The 20,543-nt window shown below is 35.9% G+C and overlaps 3 protein-coding genes across 3 annotated transcripts; 1 reads left to right on the top strand and 2 right to left on the bottom strand.

Annotated features, from left to right (window-relative positions):
- Positions 1-814: 814 nt before the first annotated feature.
- LOC146164189 (vesicle-associated membrane protein 4-like) lies at positions 815-3,725 on the bottom strand. The gene is made up of 3 exons (XM_083382232.1): positions 3,535-3,725; positions 1,826-1,924; positions 815-1,282 (listed from the first exon to the last, which is right to left on the bottom strand). The coding sequence occupies exons 1-3, from the start codon at positions 3,649-3,651 to the stop codon at positions 1,109-1,111; spliced, it is 390 nt and encodes a 129-aa protein (XP_083238358.1). The 5' UTR covers positions 3,652-3,725; the 3' UTR covers positions 815-1,108.
- A 6,604-nt stretch (positions 3,726-10,329) lies between these two features.
- Positions 10,330-13,708, top strand: LOC146164188 (cytosolic Fe-S cluster assembly factor NUBP1 homolog). The gene is made up of 2 exons (XM_083381808.1): positions 10,330-10,959; positions 13,112-13,708. Exons 1-2 carry the CDS (start codon positions 10,381-10,383, stop codon positions 13,499-13,501), a joined length of 969 nt encoding a protein of 322 aa, XP_083237934.1. The 5' UTR covers positions 10,330-10,380; the 3' UTR covers positions 13,502-13,708.
- Positions 13,709-17,536: 3,828 nt separating this feature from the next.
- Positions 17,537-18,951, bottom strand: LOC146164187 (dolichol-phosphate mannosyltransferase subunit 3-like). The gene has a single exon (XM_083382488.1). It carries the CDS (start codon positions 17,953-17,955, stop codon positions 17,677-17,679), a length of 279 nt encoding a protein of 92 aa, XP_083238614.1. The 5' UTR covers positions 17,956-18,951; the 3' UTR covers positions 17,537-17,676.
- Between the last annotated feature and the right edge of the window lie 1,592 nt (positions 18,952-20,543).

The raw sequence follows: 20,543 nt of genomic DNA, 5'->3' as shown, positions 1-20,543 counted from the left end.
ATATTAGAATCAACGGCGTCCCACAACTTAATAAACGTCAATATATCAAGCAATGTACATTTTTTTATCCGTGCTCAGTGCTTGACGAATGTTTATATTAAAGTTTGCATTTTAAAACAAATAGCCTACAGTCGCATTAATTTTTCGTTTAAATTCGACTTAAATTTCACAATTGCGCACAACCCCTAACGTAATAACAAGTTCGTTAGCTTAATTGTTTTAAAGCGTCGTAGTATTACGTCATATTGTGTGTATTTGAGATCCTATTTTTGATCCGGCACGCCACAACATCGTAAGTTTCTCATGCGGCCCGTGGTTAAAAATAATTGCCCACCCCTGGTCTAACTCTTCGGTCAACTTATTCTTCACTACTTGGCAACGTTCAACGTTTAAACGCCAAAAAAAATAAAGTGTATTTTACGTTTTTTTAAACTAAGTTATAAAAGGAATGTAACCAATATTTAATAAGCAGCAATAAAACAAACACATTAAATTTGAAAATAATAGCAATACATTCTTTATTAGCACAACAAACGAAATTTTAATGTATTACATTGCACTAGCCTACAGATAACAATAAAATCTTGGCCAACTAAGAACAAGGTGATATAGCAGCAATTTTATAAAATTGCAATATTACACATTATACAAGGCGTAAACAAAAACCCAATCTGGGTAAATGAACTAAAAAACAAAAAGCTACAGTGCAACTTGGTTTTCAAAAAAATCCAAGTTGTCTTTTTGTTCTGCCAAATCGTTGCTTGTGTGTGGAAATTTTTTTTATAAGTTACTATATATAAGGATTTGTAAATATAAGGATTTGTACATTGAGAACTTATAACATAACTTTTTAGTCACTGAGAAAATTGAAATGAGATCGTAACATGATTTTCTACGATAACATACCACTAAAACAACACTAAAAATAAAAATGTAAATTCATTATTTTGTCATTATGATTTACCTTAATTTGTTTTAAATCAGACGTTTCCATCTGACCTATTTTTTTTCTCACCTCCTGGCAGACCTTTTATTACCTTGCAGAAAAATGGTGAGGCACCACTTTACCTAAATATCAACATAAGCGCACAAGTTCCTGAGATTATTTTCAAGACTCTTTTTGTTTTAGGGTTACAGATAATATAATAATTAGAAGAATAATAGCTAGTGCAATTACAATAAAAAGTTTTGTTCGGAAATCTTTCCACCACATTTGTTTGCGTAATCTTGTTGCTCTGTTGTTAAAATTTGTTGAAGCATCCGCCAAATTGTCCGACTTGTCCTAAAATTAATTTGAAAACTTTGTTAATGTATTTTGTTCTGTCTAACCAAAAATAATTATGTAATAAATAAAGTTTATTTGTTCAAATCATCCAGTAAATAAACAACCATCAAATAACAAGCTATATAAGGTTCTATAACATCCTGCCAATTAGGGATATCTAATAATATCAGATCAGAGCTGATATTCAATGCCAAGTGGTAGTATCAGTGCTGGCCAATATATCAAATTAATATAGAAACTTTAGACATGATTTGTGTTCCAAAACAGAGGTTCTACCTTGAATAGTAAATTTATACAAACATAATACCTTAACAACTGTCGTTGAGTAAACCTCAAAGCATATTTCTGGTTAATACTCTTTAAAAATGAACTGAATGTTTCAAATTTATCAATTTTGCTTGTTTGAACATAGTAATGACGTTATTTGGTATCAGATCAGATCGCGATACTTTTTGTCGAAAATATCAGGTATTGGTATCGGAATAAAATGTCAAGGACCGGGCATCCCTGACTGCCAATTAGTTTATCATATAAGCTTACTCGCAAATCATCCAAGCGTTCTCCTCTGTCCAACACTTTTCCTATGTTATTTTGCATGACATCCACGACCTCATTTACTTGACTTTGTACACGCTTGACCTGATAAATATGGGGATAAAAGTCTGTTGTGTTACACAAAACTGCCACACATTTTTTCCATGAATATTCATTTTAACCTGGACACACAACTACACACAAAGTTAGAAAAAATTGAATTGAACATGTTCTTTTCACAGCTAGCAAAAATCTCCATAAATAACTTTTAGTTGACAGTGTATTAAATTCCTTTGTGATATTAATTGTGGGTCTTAAAACTAATTAATGTTGTGATCGGCCACTTACAGCCATGTTCGGGTGTCACACAATTACTAAAACTATACAAGTAGGGGGCTGTGGGTGGGGATTACACTAAAAAAATTGGAGAAAAATATATTTATTTCATATAATTTTTATAATTCATTCCAGTTTCTACGTTGTAGGTAGGTCATTTTCCAATTAATTTTTTTCGGTATCATGCTTGTTTGAGATTACATCTTAAGGAAACAGAGATAATAAGTGGTGATTAAGAGGTGGCAGCGATATACACTTTAAAGCCACGTGCAATGTTGCCGGTGTAACCTTGCAGCAACTGTTTACTAAGATTTCAAAGGGGGGTGTTAAGATTCCTAGCCACCCCTCCCCCATGCTATGCTCCTGGTTGTGATGCACATCTTGCACTTGTAAGAGTTTGCTCACCTCTGACAAGGATGTTTTTTAAAATGTATTATAGTTATCTTTTTATAGCTGATGTTATTATCAACTTTTAGTGGTTTAATTAAAATATATTTTACCGGAAGACTTTAGGTTTGAGGCCAATAATTAAATCACTTAGCTGATTTTTAATTTTAAACGTTTCCACTGCATGTCAAGGGAGCTACGATAATTTTTGTTGTGTAAACCAGTGCTTCCCAACCTGTTTCAGTTCACAACCCACTTTTAATGCAAGTTTTATTGTGTGACCCACATGAGATATGACCAAATGAAAGTTATATAAAACCTGCATCTTTACTACGTAATGATAATGCAATACATTTCCGATTTAATAGAAAACTGTAACATTTAGAAATGCTTTGCGACCTACCTGAAATAGTATTCCAAACCACCAATGGGTGGCAACCCATTGGTTGGAAAGCACTGGTTTAAACCAACAAATGAAATTATATTTCTGTCTTTTAAGCGTTAACATAAATCTGGTCGGCTGTATTTAAATTGCGATTTAATTTGCAAGCTGGGTTTTACAAAAATGCATTTTAGCCATACAGATGTTGTGTCATTTGTGCAGCCAAAGGACAGTTGAGTCGATGCTTAATGACTCCAACAACTTGTTTGCCTAAATTATTTTGACAAATGATATTTTAAGTTGCGATGTGCAAATCTTTGCTTATTGTTGACTCATAGTTCATAAAGTATTGGTTAATTGAACCTATTGCTCAAACTTTAAGCTTAAATTCAGTTGAATATTAAGCACAGGTTTGACCAACAACAGAAGCTCTTTTTATCTTAAGGGTATTCGCACCTTTGACATCATCTTTAAAAGGTTTTGATAATCCCCTTAAAAAGGTCCGCCTCTGCAATTTAACTGGTTTAGTTAGGGAATATTATGTCGTAATAGTGTTTGTCCAAAAATCAAATCCATTCAATATCATGCATTAAATAATATATTTACATACTTTGTCGTTTGCAGATGAGGGGCCTTTTAGAAAAAAGTCATCGTCAGATTCAAAGTCATCTAGCAATGCAACTCTTTCTGTATTTGCCTTTGATTTGGAATACCGCGGATTCGACATGTTTACAAATCACAACTACAACAAACCAGGGTTGCCAGATTAAAATTTTGATTCAAAGCCAAACCATCTAAGAAAAGCGCTAAAAACAAAGTGCATGGTTTATACCAGGGATGTCTAACCTTTTAGCCGAATGGGCCACATTGCCACTTCATAAATTTTGATAGGCGGCAAAACCTATTAAATTAAATGGGTGACCTCATAAGTTACATCATATATTAACGTCATAAAACAACTTAACTTATAAACACTCGCTCTTTGAGAGTGAACTCGTGCGTAAATATCGCCATGCCGTATCATGTCATGGTACTGTGGGGCGCGCTTTACAGTACGACACCTTACATTTAGAAAAACACCAATCTTGCTTCGCAATAATGGTGCACAAAAGTATTTGACAGATGTTGAAATGCGACATTAGACTCGATTAGTCTTAAAATATATACCATTAGGCCGACATCAAGCACTGCGAGTTCTACACGTTTTGATGATAGTGAAAACAATTGCTTTAAATAAAGGCTACTGAAAGTAAGAATAAGTGGTGGGCCGCATGTTAAACATCAGGCGGGCCGCAGGTTGACATCCTTGGTTTACACAAATCACACAAAATGGTAATTAAAAAATACCCTACAGTTTACAGTTGATGTATAAAATAATGGCGCTCTTTAACTTATGTACGTGAAAATTAATAAAAAAAAAACTTTCTTTAAATGCCGCATACCACAACGCAAATTGTTAGGGTTAGGGTGCGGGTTAGCGTTTGGTTGAGGGTGGGTCAAGTTGTTATTAATAATAAACATAATATTACTTGACCCACCCTAACCCAAACTTTATGCGTTGTGGTATGCGGTATTATTTTGTTTTGTTTTTTGCATAACTTTTCACGTACATAAGTGAAAGAGCGCCAAAATAATCAATGACAATTAATCAAGCACTTATAAGGCTCCAAAAAAAGGTTCGAAAAAAAAGCATAAATATGTTGATAAGTTTTAGCAAACCTGTAACAGAAAAAAAAAAAAACTGAATTTCCGGGACAGGTCTAGAATCCTACCACAGTTATTAAATCAACGCACATTATTTGGGTTAGGGTACGAGTTAACGTTTAAAACTGTGCGTTGTGGCAGGATTCCATACCTGCGTGGTAAAATTGTTTTTTTTAAATGGACGTATACCACAAAAAGTATTAACAAACAGAAGCCTGCATTCATCGCAAGCAACTATAGTCAGGGGCGCGCGCAGAAAATTTGCCAGGGGAAAAATGGACGTAACCAGAAAATAAAAACGGTGTCCTGAATTTTCAACTTAAGGAATTCCCCTATTTTTCATCTTGGAGGGGAAACAAGTTGTGTCCATTGAGAGAAGTGGTGCAAAAAAAAAAAAAAAAAAACACGCCACAGTGCCGTAGCAATTTTTTTGATTGCTCACTGTCCCCTTAAAACTATACACAAAATAACACGTTGTTTTAAATGGTATCAAATTGGGCGAGTGAACTTGTAGTCTTAGATAGGCTTGTTGATACCGATTTCAGTATTGTAACGCTAACGAAATCACTTTATTGAAGCAATCACGATAAGTTTTAAAACCGTGATCGTAAATTGCAATGACGAGCGCAAACACGTTGGAATTACGTCAGTAATGCCACTCTGCGCGTATAGGTCGAGCCTGTGTTTAGCTTTCCTTCTTTTGTCCCACAATTGAGGCCTATGTACGGCATAGTTACTATTACTTAGTTTGTTAAGCTTGGTTTGAAAAGTAAGTTGCCTAAAAATTTCATTGCATGAAAAATGTTCTTCTTTAGGAGCGTCGTGTTGATTTCTATTTTGAGCTTCGCGGTCCCAGAAAATTGTCTCGCGGACCCCAGTTTGAGAAGCACTGTCTTGGAGTATGCTTAAAGAGCATAATTTTGCGTTAACTATCATGCTTAAAAATGGAGACTCAAAAACGCGCACGACAGTTACCATTAAACCTCCTTGTAATAATCCGCTTTTCATAAAAGGTTTGACCTAGCGTTGTCAATTGTCGAATACAATCTTGTTAATCAGTCAACTTAAACAAATAACAAATAAGAAAAACTATCCAGGGTTTACGGTAGACCAAACAAAAGACAAAAAACGGCGTTTTGCGCTTGATTTTGGTTTCGCGCGCGCGACCCAATTACTTAAAAAACACGCTGCTTCGTACAGTTTTTAAACCATGACAAAAACGACCAAAATCGATAATACCACCTACAAAAAGGGGGTTAAGAACTCTCGCCCCCTGGATACGCAACTGGGGGCAATGGATAATATTTTTAACCTTCATAAGTAATACATATTACACTTACAAATAATACTAATAATCGCATTTTGAAATTACAGGGGGGCAAGTGCCTCCCCCAGATTGGAACTAATGGATGCCGAAGCTGCGGTAAAATTGAAGCAGTCTGAAAGGAACTTGCCCTCGATCCGAGCCCATCAATAGTTTGAATCGATTCATCTGTGATTTGCAAAGTATGCAAAACGACAAGCGCCGACTCATTCTGATTTATGGTTCTCTGCAGTGTTTTTTTTAAGGTGTTTTGGGGGACCGAAACGGTTTCTCCAGCGGTTTCCAAAATTTTGGACTTGCAACTTTTTGGTATTTTAAATGAAACACTTGCGGTCTCTTAAAACTACTTAGCGGCCACCCAAACCAAACCTTAAAAAAAACTGGTTCTCTGCACCAGCATTTCTAAAACAAGGGCCCGATAACGGCCAAAATTGTGTGAGACAAACCGTGCAAGTGTCGACGTAGCCGTATTTAAAAAAAAAACTAGTACTCATTTACTGTGGTGGTGGACTCCCCCAAATCTGCTGTTGGTAAGATTATCGTCCCTGTATAAGTGTAAGTGTGCAGTGTCGTGGATGCTACGTTACAAGTTCGATGAAACAATGATTACAATCAACCAGCGAACGCTGACATAAAAATCCTCGTTGCCAAACGAAAAAAACTCGTGCCAACAAGGCAAACAAGAAAAAAATCTCTCAACGAAACAGGAATCGAATCAAAAACAATTGCGCAAATGCGTTAAGTGATCACACAAATCTCGCGTTCACTGTTCCACAAACATTCCACAACAACAAAATATAACTAACAGACAAAAACAATCAAAGCCGTGCTTAAATATGCAGCCCAGCGTCTCATTTTGCGTGGGAGTATTTTGTAGCACCACATTAAGCCTCACATTGTTTATCACAAAGAATTCGTTTTTATCGCTGTTAAAATGTTGTCATGGAAAAATTTCTAAAAAAGCCCATTGCTACCTAGGAAGGTTTGCAAAATAACTTTTATAACACAAATCTCTTGCGCATATCCGTTTAGTGGTAATCATATGGTTTAAAGCGCCATCCAGTAAACATATTTGATATTTTTATCAAACAATCCCCATTGAAGAAGATAGGTTAATTGACCGAGGCAAAATACATTAATGAGAACTCATAATTCAACCCACTTTAACAAATCTATATTTTGCTATTTGAACTCCATTAGGTTGTGGATTAGGCATTTGGTCCCGGTAGCCCCTGTTTGTAAGTGGGTGACACAAACACCACATAATATACTAATACACTGTGGGTGCGAGTCACAATAAAATAATATTTATTACAAACGGTAAACGCTAGGCTACTCACATGTGGGCCTACTTACGATATATGCCTACGGCCATGGGCGCTCGCACGGGGTGGCAAGGGGGGGGCACTTGCTCCCCCCCCCCCTGGAATTTCAAAATGCGATTATCAGTATTATTTATAAGGGTAATATGTATTGCTTATGAAGTTTAAAAATATTGTACATTATCCATTGCCCCCAGTGGCGTATCCAGGGAGGCGGGAGTTCTTACCCCCTTTTTGTAAGTGATATTATCGTTTGTTGTTCGTTGTCATCGTAACAAACTGTTCGAAGCTGCGTGCTTTTTAAGTAATTTGGTCACGCGTCTTAATCTAATTCGAAACAAAAATCGAGTGCAAAACGCCGTTTTTCGTCTTTTGTTTGGTCGACCGTATAAACGCTGGAAGTTTTCCTTTTTCGTTATTTGTTTAGGTTGACTGATTAGCAAGTGTGTATTCGACAATTGACAACGCTAAGTCAAACCTTCTTTTTTTGTCGCTAAAAAACGTCGAGTTATACGCAGTATGTTCCTCGCTATTCGGTTTCTGCGCTAATATCCGATGTTGGTGTAAAATCGACATTTGTTTAACTGAAGCAGATTCTTAAAAGGAGGTATAATGGTGACTGTCGTGCGCGTTTTAAAGTCTCCTTTTAAGTAAATGATGGTTAACGCAAAATTATGTTCTTTAAGCATACTCTAAGACAAAGGTCTCAGGCTCAAATTGTTCTGAGGGCCAAATGAGGACGTGTAAAATGCCCAAGGGCCGCAATTCACAATAAATAAGAACACAATAAAATATAAACACATGTAGGCTGATTTTAGGCTATAGTTATTTGTTCTGGCTACTTTACTGGCAGCGTTTTTCAAGGACAAGGATCTCGATATTGGGCTTCAAATTGTCAGCAGAAACAAATCTTAGAGTTGCTTGCAGATGTGAACTGCCTAATATTGGCAAAGAAACTTCTTTTTTTGCAAAATGCTGGTTTAACTTTTTATTTTTTTACTTTGCCCTGGTAAGCATATTATTTATCGCGTGCATTGTTTCGAAGTGCAAACCCTTGTTATACTTCTTCGTAACAGAGATCTTCTGCCGGCAAATAAGGCAATAACTATACCTCTGACCGCGGTGACAAAATATAACTCCTCCCACTTATCTTGAAAAACTTTTCTTTCGTCTGTGATTTTTCTCATTTTTGAAGCAAAAGAGAAGTGTAATTCAGCTTTTTAAGCTATAGAAATTTATTCCAATACTAGGCTAGAACAATCAAAGACTACAACTCGACAATCAATTTATATATTATGAGATGACCAATTACACTAACACCTGACTGACGCACTTTCCAGCGTTATTGTGACAACTGTACAGAGTTGAATAGGCAATGTGACGTAATAGTAGATCTTTTAGCACATAAATGGTAGCGTTTGAAAGTGGTATGACAGTGAAGTTTGGTGAGTATAGTTTCAGTTTTTTGAAGCAATTTTAGAGTGAATTTTAACTTTCAAATCTGATAAAAAAAGATATGTGGCACTTAAATATTGTTAAATACTTGGAAATCCAAAATGTTCTACAAGGGCCGCACAAAATGTTCTCGCGGGCCGCGTGTTTGAGACCCTTGCTCTAAGACCACGTGCTAAGTGTGCAATGGACACAACTTATTTCCCCTCAACCACAGCTTGTAATTTAGCTGACTTGGCACACAGCTCGGCGCAGATGTTGCGCTAATCGTGGCATAATAACACCCGGGAAAAACGATCTTCGTGTAGTATAGCAGGTGGTGAAAGACGTGCTTGTAATTTAGCGCTCGTTTCGTTCATGGAACTTAAAACTGCGCTGCTGACAGTCGAATTATGTGTGATTCTACCACAATTAATCACACTTATTTCACGGTCTTGGTTTTTTTTTTGCCTGAAGTTAACGATTGCACACCGTGATTTCGCAGCTGGCACCTGACAGGATTGTCGACGACGCACGTGGTCGCTTTTGCTGGACGTATTTGGCCGTTTCTGCTCAGTTTTTTTCTCACGTCTTGCAATCACCATTCTATGATGTCATACTGTCACTGTTTTATGACGTCATTATTCAATGAGGTCAGACGAAAAATAGTGGAATTCCCTAAGTTGAAAATTCAGGACCCCCCTCTTTTTGATTTTCTGGTTACGCCCCTGATTGACCCCCCCCCTGGAAAATTTTCTGCCGGCGCCCCTGCCTACGGCCATACGTACAATAATTTACCTCCGTAACGTACGCGATCTGACTCCACGATGAACAGTTTGAGCAACTGCTGCTTTTGACATAAATGCAAAACACTTAAATAATTAACATATTCCAGCTGATGGTAATTAAATTTCGTGACAACACGCTTCAACGCGAATAATGAAAAACCGAAAATTGTGCACAATTGTCAAAGCGCCTCCAGCAACAAGCTGACAATTTAATAAAAACGTACGGGCTGGCGTCATGGTGTCATCACCGGCCAGACTGAATAAGCAATTCAGCGGGACATCTGTTCACCGAATGAACATAGTTGACCCGGTCATAATTCCCAAGTCCAAAGCCACTACAACAGGAATCATTCTTTAGTTAAACCTAAACCTTAGTACTAATTTCTGCAGTATTATATGAAGATGAATTCTAAAAATATATTTTGCCGATTTGGTAGGGATTAATGACATATTGGTATGCGTTGTACAATACACATTACTGGTTCAGTGGTTACAGAAGGTAAACTAGATAAAAAATAATGTATAGTTTTTTTTACCATAAATTGTAAAATTATTATAAAACGACGCAGTAAAAATGACATTTTTCAATGGCTGATCCGCCTATTTTCTCGGATCGAAATAATTTTTAAATTGCGTAATTTTTATTTTGGACAATGCTGAAGCGCATTTTTTATGATTAAATATTTTTTTAATTTATTTTATATTTTAAAGTAGTTAAACAGAGTAATCCACTCATAAACAGTCGTAAACACTGTCGCAAATGTTTTTATTTTGTAAGTAAGGAACTATTGTTCTTTTATGGGTAAGTCCCAATTATTACTCAGCATATTATTGTTTACTTGCTGCAGAAGCTTTTTCTTGGAGATTAACTCTAATCGGTCTCGATTATGGCGTATGTTCCAAATGATGTACCAGAACATTGTCCGGGAACAGCTAGTACAGATGCTGGAAAAGTAGAAGCTTGTGCAGGTTGCCCAAATCAGAAAATATGCGCTTCCGGAGAACTAAATGAACCAGATCCCGACTTAAACACTATTAAAGAAAGTCTAGCCTCCGTAGAACACAAAATACTTGTTCTATCAGGAAAAGGCGGAGTTGGTAAAAGTACGGTCACTGCACATTTAGCATATGCTTTAAGCAGCAATGAAAATGACCATGTGGGAGTTCTAGATGTCGACATTTGTGGGCCATCTATTCCACGTATCATGGGAGTTTTAAATGAACAAGTTCATAGCAGCGGTTCTGGTTGGTCCCCGATTTACATTGAAGATAACCTATGCATAATGTCTCCTGGATTTCTCTTGGCGAGCCCGAAAGATGCTGTAATTTGGAGAGGTCCCAAGAAAAATGGTCTTATAAAGCAGTTTCTGAAGGATGTTAATTGGGGCAGCCTTGATTATCTCTTAATTGACACACCACCTGGGACATCAGATGAACACCTTTCCATTGTTCAATTTCTAGCCTTGGTGAGTTGTTTACTTGAAATTATTTTAAATTTGATTTTTTAGACATGCAAAGTATTGTGTATGCTTCTCTAATGAAATAGAACAGGATTGGTGTACCTTGTTATAGAGGGGATTACAAATGAGACATTTATCCGTAGAAAACAACTCAAGTGGGTTGTACAGTAAATAATATGTTAATATTATTGCTAAACTTGCTGCTTCATCTTGTTTTACAAATAATAATATCATTTTGGTATTCCACAAGTGTATTTGAGAGGTGATTTCATGTCAAATCACCAAACCCATAAACCATAAACTTCTTGCATTTTGAAACAGCAGAATACTCTAGCAAAGCTATGCTTGCTAAACTTTGAGTGCATTGCTTTCATGTACTATATATGCGTGGTCCAACTATATTTAGTCGGTGGACATCAGAATCAATTCATTTAATAAAACCGGCCATGTCGCGGATGCATTCTAGTTTGAACATCCCTACTTGGGAGTATACTTGAGGCATAAGTTGTTTAAAAGATAAGCACTACACTATCTCCACACCTAAGCGCTGCACAGAAATTAAGTAAAATTGTTGTTCTTTATGGCTCAAGGTGAATACTCTGCTAGTTGCAGTTAAAGAATTGACACTTTTTAAAATGCTTGCTTTTGGTATGGTTAAAAAAACTTCAGTTTACAAATATGCGAATGAAAAAGATGGGCCAGGGGGATACAACAACTTAACTTTGATGTTGTGTTTCACTATTTGAAAAGCAGGGCTTCAAAGTCTGTTTGTTTTGCTTGAGCCAATTCAGGCATCTATTAATACAACATAAAACTACCGGCGTGCTTATGCGCGGTACCAAACTTTTAAGCTGATAAGGTCGCTTTAAGTGGTTGATGGGGAATAGCGTATGGTGAATATTTTCCAACAATGTATTGCAATTATATGACACCCTTATAAGTGGATTGCTGAATATCCACCATAACTATTTAGTTGCACATATTAGAGGAATACTGGAGAGAGAGAGTCTGACCCCGTCTCTGGTTATTTTTGACAGACTCCAAGCCCTGTTGAAAAATGATACAATTGGTAACCACCATTTGTTATCATACTCAAGTGTTAATATCCAACTACATCTTTTTTATTTGATGTGTGACCTGTATTTATACATACTCAGGCAACAATAAATAGTGATTAGTCACAGCATGAGATATTACATGGAAGCAATACAATTAAGTACAGCAAACATACAAATAATATTACCACAAAAATATGCTCTCAAATTTTAATCAATAATTTGCCACTCCACTTTTTGTCCAAAATAATTAAAAAAAAAATATTAATGGACCCTCAATTTTAGCTTAAAAATTAACGCAAAATTTTAGAAATCCAATTAGAAATAACTGACATAGACAAATATGTTAGTCACGTAGTAGTAAATTCTGGATAATTTCAAAGTGCGATATCCTAAAAGCAAACAGTACTTGGTTAATTTTTTTTTTAAATGAAATTTTAGGGTATTTTATTATCCTTAGGCTATTGTGTAAATTGGATGATTTGATATAAAATCAGGACAATATTAACAAATAAAGTTAACAAAGCTTTTTAAGGTATCTAATTAATTTTTAAAAAGCCCAATGCTGGAAGGATTGTAGTTTAAATTGCTTTTAACAACTATTGTAAATATATGGCTGCACTTAAACTGTAATGGATAACTTTGTAATTTCATGGTTCATATTTTATTTTCATGTTTGTAATTTGTTTTGAAAGATACGCAAGGAAAATAAATAATTACTGAGAACAAAAGACCTTAGTGGTTGCCATCCCTGACATAGTTGAATTATATATAATGTTTATATGGCCAAATATTAAATTATAACTCTATAAATCGATTTCTTTATTCTCATTATAATATGTCACATAATTTTACAGTTTACACTGCTGCAATGACTAAAATATGGACTTGTCCTGTCATTTAATGCTGGTCCCAGACATATGACCTAATGGTATGCAAATGGCACTGGCTGGAAATTAAAGCTAATATACAGTAACAGGATTAACTTAACTGTGTCACGTGTGATTGCTTTCCAGTTTTTTAATAATAAAATTAAAACTTATAATAAATGTTTAAAAAATATTCCATAACCTTTAATTAAGTTTTTGTATTTGTTTTTATAGGCTGGTATTGATGGTGCAATCATTGTAACAACACCACAAGAAATTGCACTTTTAGATGTCAGGAAAGAAATTAACTTTTGCAAGAAGGTTCAAATACCCTTAATTGGAATTATAGAAAACATGAGTATGGTTATTTGTCCAAAATGTCACAAATCATCAGTCATATTTCCACCGATTGCTGGCGGGGTGGAAAGTATTGCCAAAGAGATGAATGTACCATTTCTCGGCAGCATTCCCTTGGATCCTTTAATAGGGAAGTGCTGTGATGGAGGAAAATCCTTTTTGCAGTCCTCCCCTAACTCCAAGGCTACTAAAGCATACCAACAATTGTGCCATAAAATAAATGTATTTTGTACAGATAAACAATCTGTAGATTATCAAGTAAACTAATCAAATATAAAGGCGCAACTTACTTGGAATAAAATAAATTTAATTTGTTTGTAGTTTTTGGAGTCTCCTTTGGTTATTGCCTTGTGCCTTGTGCCCCCTTTTCTATGTAAAATAATTATTGTACTGAATGCAATTAATTATTTTCCCATTATATATTAGAAAAACAACATGAAAATACAAAGGTTATCTCCTAACTGCACGAATAAAACTGTGTTTATTTGGTTTGAATTGGGTAAACTATAATATAAGAGACCTGACGCATTGGACAAAATTGCATGTGTATCGATACCCATAGGCGCCGAACGTGGGTGTGCAGAGCGTTTTTTGACGCCCTGGATTTCTTGCAGGGCGTCAAAACGCCCTGGAATAAGACCAAGTTTCGTGTGCAATTATTCTGCACTCCACTTCTGTGAACACTACATTAAAGCTAGCACAATGTACCGGGCAAGTAGCACAATCGTGGTTCACTAACAGTATGTGCGACTTTCCTGAATTAGATGGGGAGATTACCATCTGCGAAAGTGTTCGTTCGCACCTATTAATAAACCGAAGCGGCGCTGAAAAAACGAAATACCAGGTCGCGCTAATGTAGGTCAAGCTTAAGCTGTGTTTAAAAAAAAATGTTTCTGTGATAAAACATGCGTCAAGCCAATTGGTGAGTCTAAAATAGACAAGTATTAACCTATTTCCAAACTTTTAAACACCGTATAACACAGTGCTTCGTCTAGCGTCCCAATTCCTAATGTTTAATATGCTGAGACGTTTGGTCACTCAAATCGATAAATAAACTTAATATTCCGAACATAAGCTTTTAAACGCCAAACACATATAAAAATCCTCGTTCATTAACGCCAACTCCTCTCGCAAAAGTCTCTTCAATATTTAATATTGGTATAGCCCAAAAAATCTCCTCTCGATTTGCTCGCTCCTTCTGCACGTATGGTATGCCTGATAATAAGTTACGAACACTGCTTAAAGTAGATTAGCACTACCCTTCGTCCTTCATAATTTTAATGCAGGACAAAGCACGCATTAGCTTTAAGTACAATTAATTCTGACGAAATTACAGGAGACATACCGCTTGTTTTAAACATAATATACGAAGTTGGAAAATCCGTTTGCGAGACCTGCTACGTTTTGTTGGTAATGAGCAAGCAGTGGTGTATCCAGGGCCGGGTTCGGCACCCGCCTCCCCTTTCGCAAGTGCTATTATCGTTTTTTGTTCGTTTTTGTCAGGGTTTTAACTCACCGGTCAAAGCGGCGATGTTTTTAATGCAATTGGGTCCCACGTCTTGAGCTGATGCGAAACCAAAATCAAGCGCAAACGCCTTTTTCGTCTCCTGTTTTGGTAAACGCAGGATGTTTTCTCTCTTTCGCCTTTCATTATTCGTTCAGGTTAGCTGATTAGCGAGGGTGTATTTAACAAATGACATCGCTAAGATGCACCTTCCCTTTTTCTCGCTAAAAACGTCGAGTTAAACTACTGTTTCTCGCTGTTCGCTGTCTGCGCTAGTATCCCATGTTGGTGTAACAACGAAATTTTTGTAAAAAACGCAGATTCTCTTCAAAGGTGGCCTAACTGTGACTGTTAAGGTCGTCCTTTTTATGTTATGATAGTCACCGCATAATTATTTTCATATCCAAAGACCACGTGTTTAGTGTGTAAATGACACAACTTATTTTTCCTCAACCGCAGCTTGTACTTTAGCTGACTTGGCACACAGCTCGGCACAGATGTTGCGCTGATCGTGGCATAATAATACCCGGGAAAAACGATCTTTGTTTAGTTTTGCAGGTGGAGAAAGGTGTGCTTATAATTAAGCATAGTCCCGTAAATGAAACTTGGGAAACTGCGCTGCTGATAGTCAAAACATGATTCTATCAAAATCAATCACACATACTTCACCGTCTTTGTTTAGTTTTTCGCCTGAAGTTAACGATTGCTCACTAAACGGATTCGACGCACATGTTCGTTTTGCGTCTTTTTATGACGTCATTGCCGTGACTATTTTATGATGTCATTATTCATTAAAATCAGAGGGAAAACAGGGGAATTCCCTAAGTTGAAATTCCGGGAACTTCCTTTTCAAGGACTGGTTGGAAAAACGTCCTGAGATTTTGAAAGTTCGGCGCCTATGTCGATACCTAAGCTGATTCACAGTTGTTAAGGCTGCATAGAGACCATGTAAAAATGTTGCCTGAAGTAAAAAACTTGAATATTGTGTTAATCGTGTTTCAAAAGGTGAGACTAGGACGATTACTTTTTGACGTGTCAAAAAAAGTCAAAATTTTGTCAAAACCAAAATCGTTTACAAACACGGACTTGCCGTCTTTTTCGCTTGTGATTTGCAATGATCTCATTCCCATTTCGATAAGTAGATCTTTTTTAAAAATAACCAGCGAATTGCTTGTTTGTTTTTTCAAATGACAAAAATAACAATAAGCAACTTCAATAAAAATATAAAAGCCATAATATTTGATAAAAGCGACATTTCGCAATTTACGGACGTTTCAGCAATAACTCATGCCATCATCAGTGTAAAAATCAAGTGAAGATAAAAGCGATAAAACGTAAAAAAGAAAGGAAAAAGGACAAAAATTGCAGCGAAAAAAGTCGATGTATGGGTCAATTCGATTTTTGTTCTTTTTTACGTTTTATCGCTTTTATCTTCACTTGATTTTTACACTGATGATGGCATGAGTTATTGCTGAAACGTCTGTAAATTGCGAAATGTCGCTTTTATCAAATATTATGGCTTTTATATTTTTATTGAAGTTACTAACAAAACGTGTATTGTGTTCCAAACAATAAGCATTTTCATGAGTTTTGCATAAACTCGAAAAATTTGTGTTTAACTTTTAGTCAGGAAAACATATAAAACGTGTGGTGGACAAAACCAAAACACTAATGCAGTTCTTCAAACGACAATATGTTGTTTAAATTAATGTATTTCTAATAGGTCAAAGCTTTGTCAAAAAATATATTTTTAGGTAAAAAAATAATCGCCCTAGTGATTACACACAATGCAATAGCCATACTGCAAATAACAGTGTTGTAATGACTTAAGTCATTGACTTGACTTAAGTCACTGTTTTCAAATGACTTGACTTGACTTAAGTCCTTTGACCAAAATGACTTGACTTGACTTAAGTATTTTGGTCAAATGACTTGACTTGGACTTTTTGGCAAATAACTTAGGAGTAAATTAAGTGTTTTTCATTAAAATTTATCTTAAGTTTTGCATATTAAACACTTTAATTGCTGTGTATTGCGTATGTGTTTTTTTAGTTAAATTGTTGCTTATAATCGGACGAGTTTACCAATTTTAATAGTTTAATAATTTACTTTTATGTCAATGACATGACTTGAAATTGACTTGCTCTCATAATGACTTGACTGGGACTTAACTTGGGCAACAGATGACTGGGACTTGACTTGTTATTTTTGCAAAAGACTTGACTTGGACTTAAGTTATTTTTCAAATGACTTGACTTGGACTTAAGTCATTTCAGAATGACTTGTTTACAACACTGGCAAATAACATTAAAATCTATTAAAACATAAAAGCCCAAAATTTTACAAATCGCAAAATCATTTTCTTCAGTTGCTTATCTACACATGTGTAATTTTGATGTAAAGCATAGCACAGCAAGAAAAATTAAGAACAAACAAACACAACATGGAACCAATAAAATCAATATAAAAAAATTAATGATTGGAGTAGAGCTCGCGTAACCTAAGAATTGGTTGGCGTGCCTCCGATTAAGAACCACTGCTCTGTTTTAAAGATCTCTAAATCTTGTTTGCTTTTAAATTTCATGAGAATAATTGAAGGTTACTGAGTTTATTTATGGCATTCAGGGAGGTTTCACAAATATTAAAATTACACAGGTCATACAATATCAGCAACATTTGTTTAACCAACTAAAACCTCTTGGACCAACCATCAACATATTCCACGTAGGTAAAAAATGTTTAAAAAAAAACAAAAAAACTCTAGTAGTTGTGCAATTTAATTTTTTTTATGGATATAAACTATGTTTGTGATGTTTAGTCTACATATATAAAGTTACTTGGAAAATATTTCAAGTTTAAGTATGTTGAATTGTTAATGATATTTCATATTTATATTACTGCAAACATTGTAAGTGCGGGAATACACAGAAAAAATCCATTATGTGCATTTTAGTCCCTTTTTTGCCAAGTCCACTTTTGCATCTTCAATTTGTTGTCTCAGTTCTTTGGCTGCATCATCGCAATTATTAAATGTTACAACTCTGTAGAGGATAACAGCTAAAGAATACAGTCCAAAAAAAAGCACAAGAATAAAGGGCATTGGGAAAACAACATATTGTAGTTCATCAGAGATTCCATCAACCAGGTTAAAGACAACAGCTCCCCAGACCGCAATGATTGCACCAATGCCGAATAACCATTCTAATAATTTTGACATGTTGTCAAAAAGTATTTCTAAACATTACAATTGACAAAAAACATCAGTTAAAGTTGTATACTAGGAAGTTACAATGGTGTTTTTAAAATAAATGTAACAAAACTTTTAATGATTAAAGCTGTTCAATAATTTTATGTGTCGTATTAAAATTAGAAATCTTAAGTATATTGAGTTTGACTGTTCTATAAACAAGTGATTATTATGAAAATTCTTGGTAGGTGTGGTGATTTCAGGTAAATTTTGCACAAGCTCTTATTCACCCAAAGATACCAAATAAAGTGTGTTATTATTATTGATCAGTACAACTTCAAAAGGGGTGTCTCATAGTTATAAACGTGAGTTAAGTACATTTACATTAAGGTTTTTGATTAAAAATAAAGTTTTTGAGTTTATTGAGGCACTGGATGCCTTCGGAAAGGCTCACCAAAGTGTATTATGGTGCAAGGCCAGGTTAGGAAAAAAACTAGCCTGATTAAGGTTTGAGCTCAACCTACGGCTACCTGTGTACTGTCGCTTTACCAACTACGCTGTGCAAGCTCATAGAGAAGCACTCAAAAACAACTAAAGTACCACTGCATCATTTGAAGGATCACCATCCTGTGGTGAGCAACTGAAATGTTCATAAACGCAATGTGTATTTCTGTTATCAAAGCCCTTTTTTTATATACAGTTACACTTCAGGCATTTTTATTCACAAATAAATAAATACAAAATTCCTATCACTTGATGTGCCGCAAGATCAATATACTTCTGCAAGGGGTCATGATGAATAAAGTTTGATAACCACTGGCTTTATTTAATCTAATCTTTGTTTAAAGCCGAACCAAATGGCAGTGGTATATCTGTTAAATTTACAATGCCAGCAAGAATTGTCAAAACATATGAATCACATATATAAGTCAGGAGGCAAAACTTTCGCTTCTGATAAGTGTTTTGTGTAAAGCCGTGTAGCGAATCGGGGTGTTTAGTTAAAGGTAAGAAGGCTGCTGGCTCTGAAGAGGAGAGCCGACGACTGCCTAGTCTTTCTTTTACAAGTTCTTAATCCGACCAAAGGAGCAGGCCGCTAGAATACCTGTCCTTAACTTCTTGTACTCTCTAGGCAAAGACACTTCACTCAGTACACGTTGCCCGTCGAGTATATTAACAAATCTCAGAAACACAACGATAAACAGAGCGGTGATTCAAGCCGCTAATCAGTAAGACGTATCAAATAGAATGAATGCGAAACGTTGAAAATGCACAATTCGGCGTTAGGTCACGCCTCAGTGAACAACGGTCACGTGTATAGTGACGTCAAATTAGGCAATATCGAGTAATATTGCATGATAAATGCTACAGAATCCCCCTTCCAATTAACAAGTCAGACGTAGGAAAGGGTTGTTCATTAATGAAAAAATAGATCTGAAAGATTGATATTAGGATTTGGCTTGGGTGCGTGTCAAAAACTTTGGGACACAAAGAGAAATAGCATGTGAAAGGTAGCGAGCAAAACACATATGTGGCGTAAAAAGAATACAATATATTTACAACTCAACAGAGCAACGTTTTATGGGTGTTTTTTTTTGGGGGGGGCGAATTTGTAAAAGATTGTACACAAACGATTTAAAAATACAATACAGGAAGCAATAAAGTGTTGGCTGTGCCGTCTGTGGTCACAACAACTGAAATGGGCAGCTAATGGCTGTCTGTTTTGTAAATAATGAATTGTTTTGGTTGAACGAACCCTTTATAACACAAATACATTCATGACGTACATTGATGAAATGCGATACATCGAATAATAGATACATGGCGATAAATTTCATGCACAGTTCGGTAAGCTTAGCGTTTGGCTTTAAGGTATTTAGCAAACATATAATTCTCTGTGTCGCTCTGTTAGCGCTGTCAGACACCAACTCTGTCAGCAGTAACGCTGCAGGTGTTAGTATGTTAGTAAGGGTTTGGTAGGGGTTGGGGGGTTCGTTAGAGGGAATAGGGTTGTTTGTGTTTGTGAAGGCATAGGAGTGAGTCGTCTAGCAAATATGTGTAGTCGACTTCTTGCTGGAAGAATTTCCAGAATTGTTTGAAGTTTGCGTCCCACGCGGTTCAATGATTTTTCAGTAAAACGACGTGAATTTGATGTAGAATTCACTGGATACTGCGGTATATTAAAAAAAAAAAAAAAAAACTTCGTTGCAGTTTATGTGTGAAATACATTCACATCAGCTTGTGGTTTGAAGTTCAGAGGAATGTTTACGAAGTGCGTATAGTAAGCGGCGTTGTTGGAGTAATCTAGAATTCCAACTGGTATAGATCTTATGTATATGAAACGCCGTGAAAATAGGTAGACTTAGCTTGGGATATTCTTCTCGATGACGTCCATCCGGCCGAATGGTTTAGTCTCGAATATCTTATCGCCCGCGATAAGTTATTCCACTCGATATGTCATCCAAAGTCTAGAGTTCAGCGAAAGTGGTTTCTTTCAAATTAGGAAGAATTTCGCTGCAGGTTGACGCGTAAAAACGCTTGCGTTGTCAAAGTTGCACTTGTGTTACGTTGACGCTCAGCTGTATTGAAGTGAGCTAAATTTGGACTTTTACCTGTAGGTT

The sequence above is a fragment of the Ascidiella aspersa genome, chromosome 2 (genome assembly GCF_963924565.1).
Source record: "Ascidiella aspersa chromosome 2, kaAscAspe10.2, whole genome shotgun sequence".
NCBI lineage: Eukaryota > Metazoa > Chordata > Ascidiacea > Phlebobranchia > Ascidiidae > Ascidiella > Ascidiella aspersa.
The sequence above is the reverse complement of the archived record's forward strand: the minus strand, read 5'-3'. Positions and strand labels throughout refer to the sequence as shown.

What these genes read in the sequence shown, in the direction of transcription:
- LOC146164189 (XM_083382232.1), bottom strand. Translation starts at nt 3,651, where the DNA reads ATGTCGAATCCGCGGTATTCCAAATCAAAGGCAAATACAGAAAGAGTT. An exon ending in CCTCATCTGCAAACGACAAA is followed by an intron (nt 1,925 to 3,534) that starts GTATGTAAATAT and finishes CATATTTATCAG; the next exon opens with GTCAAGCGTGTACAAAGTCA. An exon ending in AACGCTTGGATGATTTGCGA is followed by an intron (nt 1,283 to 1,825) that starts GTAAGCTTATAT and finishes AATTAATTTTAG; the next exon opens with GACAAGTCGGACAATTTGGC.
- LOC146164188 (XM_083381808.1), top strand. Translation starts at nt 10,381, where the DNA reads ATGGCGTATGTTCCAAATGATGTACCAGAACATTGTCCGGGAACAGCT. An exon ending in TTGTTCAATTTCTAGCCTTG is followed by an intron (nt 10,960 to 13,111) that starts GTGAGTTGTTTA and finishes TTGTTTTTATAG; the next exon opens with GCTGGTATTGATGGTGCAAT.
- LOC146164187 (XM_083382488.1), bottom strand. Translation starts at nt 17,955, where the DNA reads ATGTCAAAATTATTAGAATGGTTATTCGGCATTGGTGCAATCATTGCG.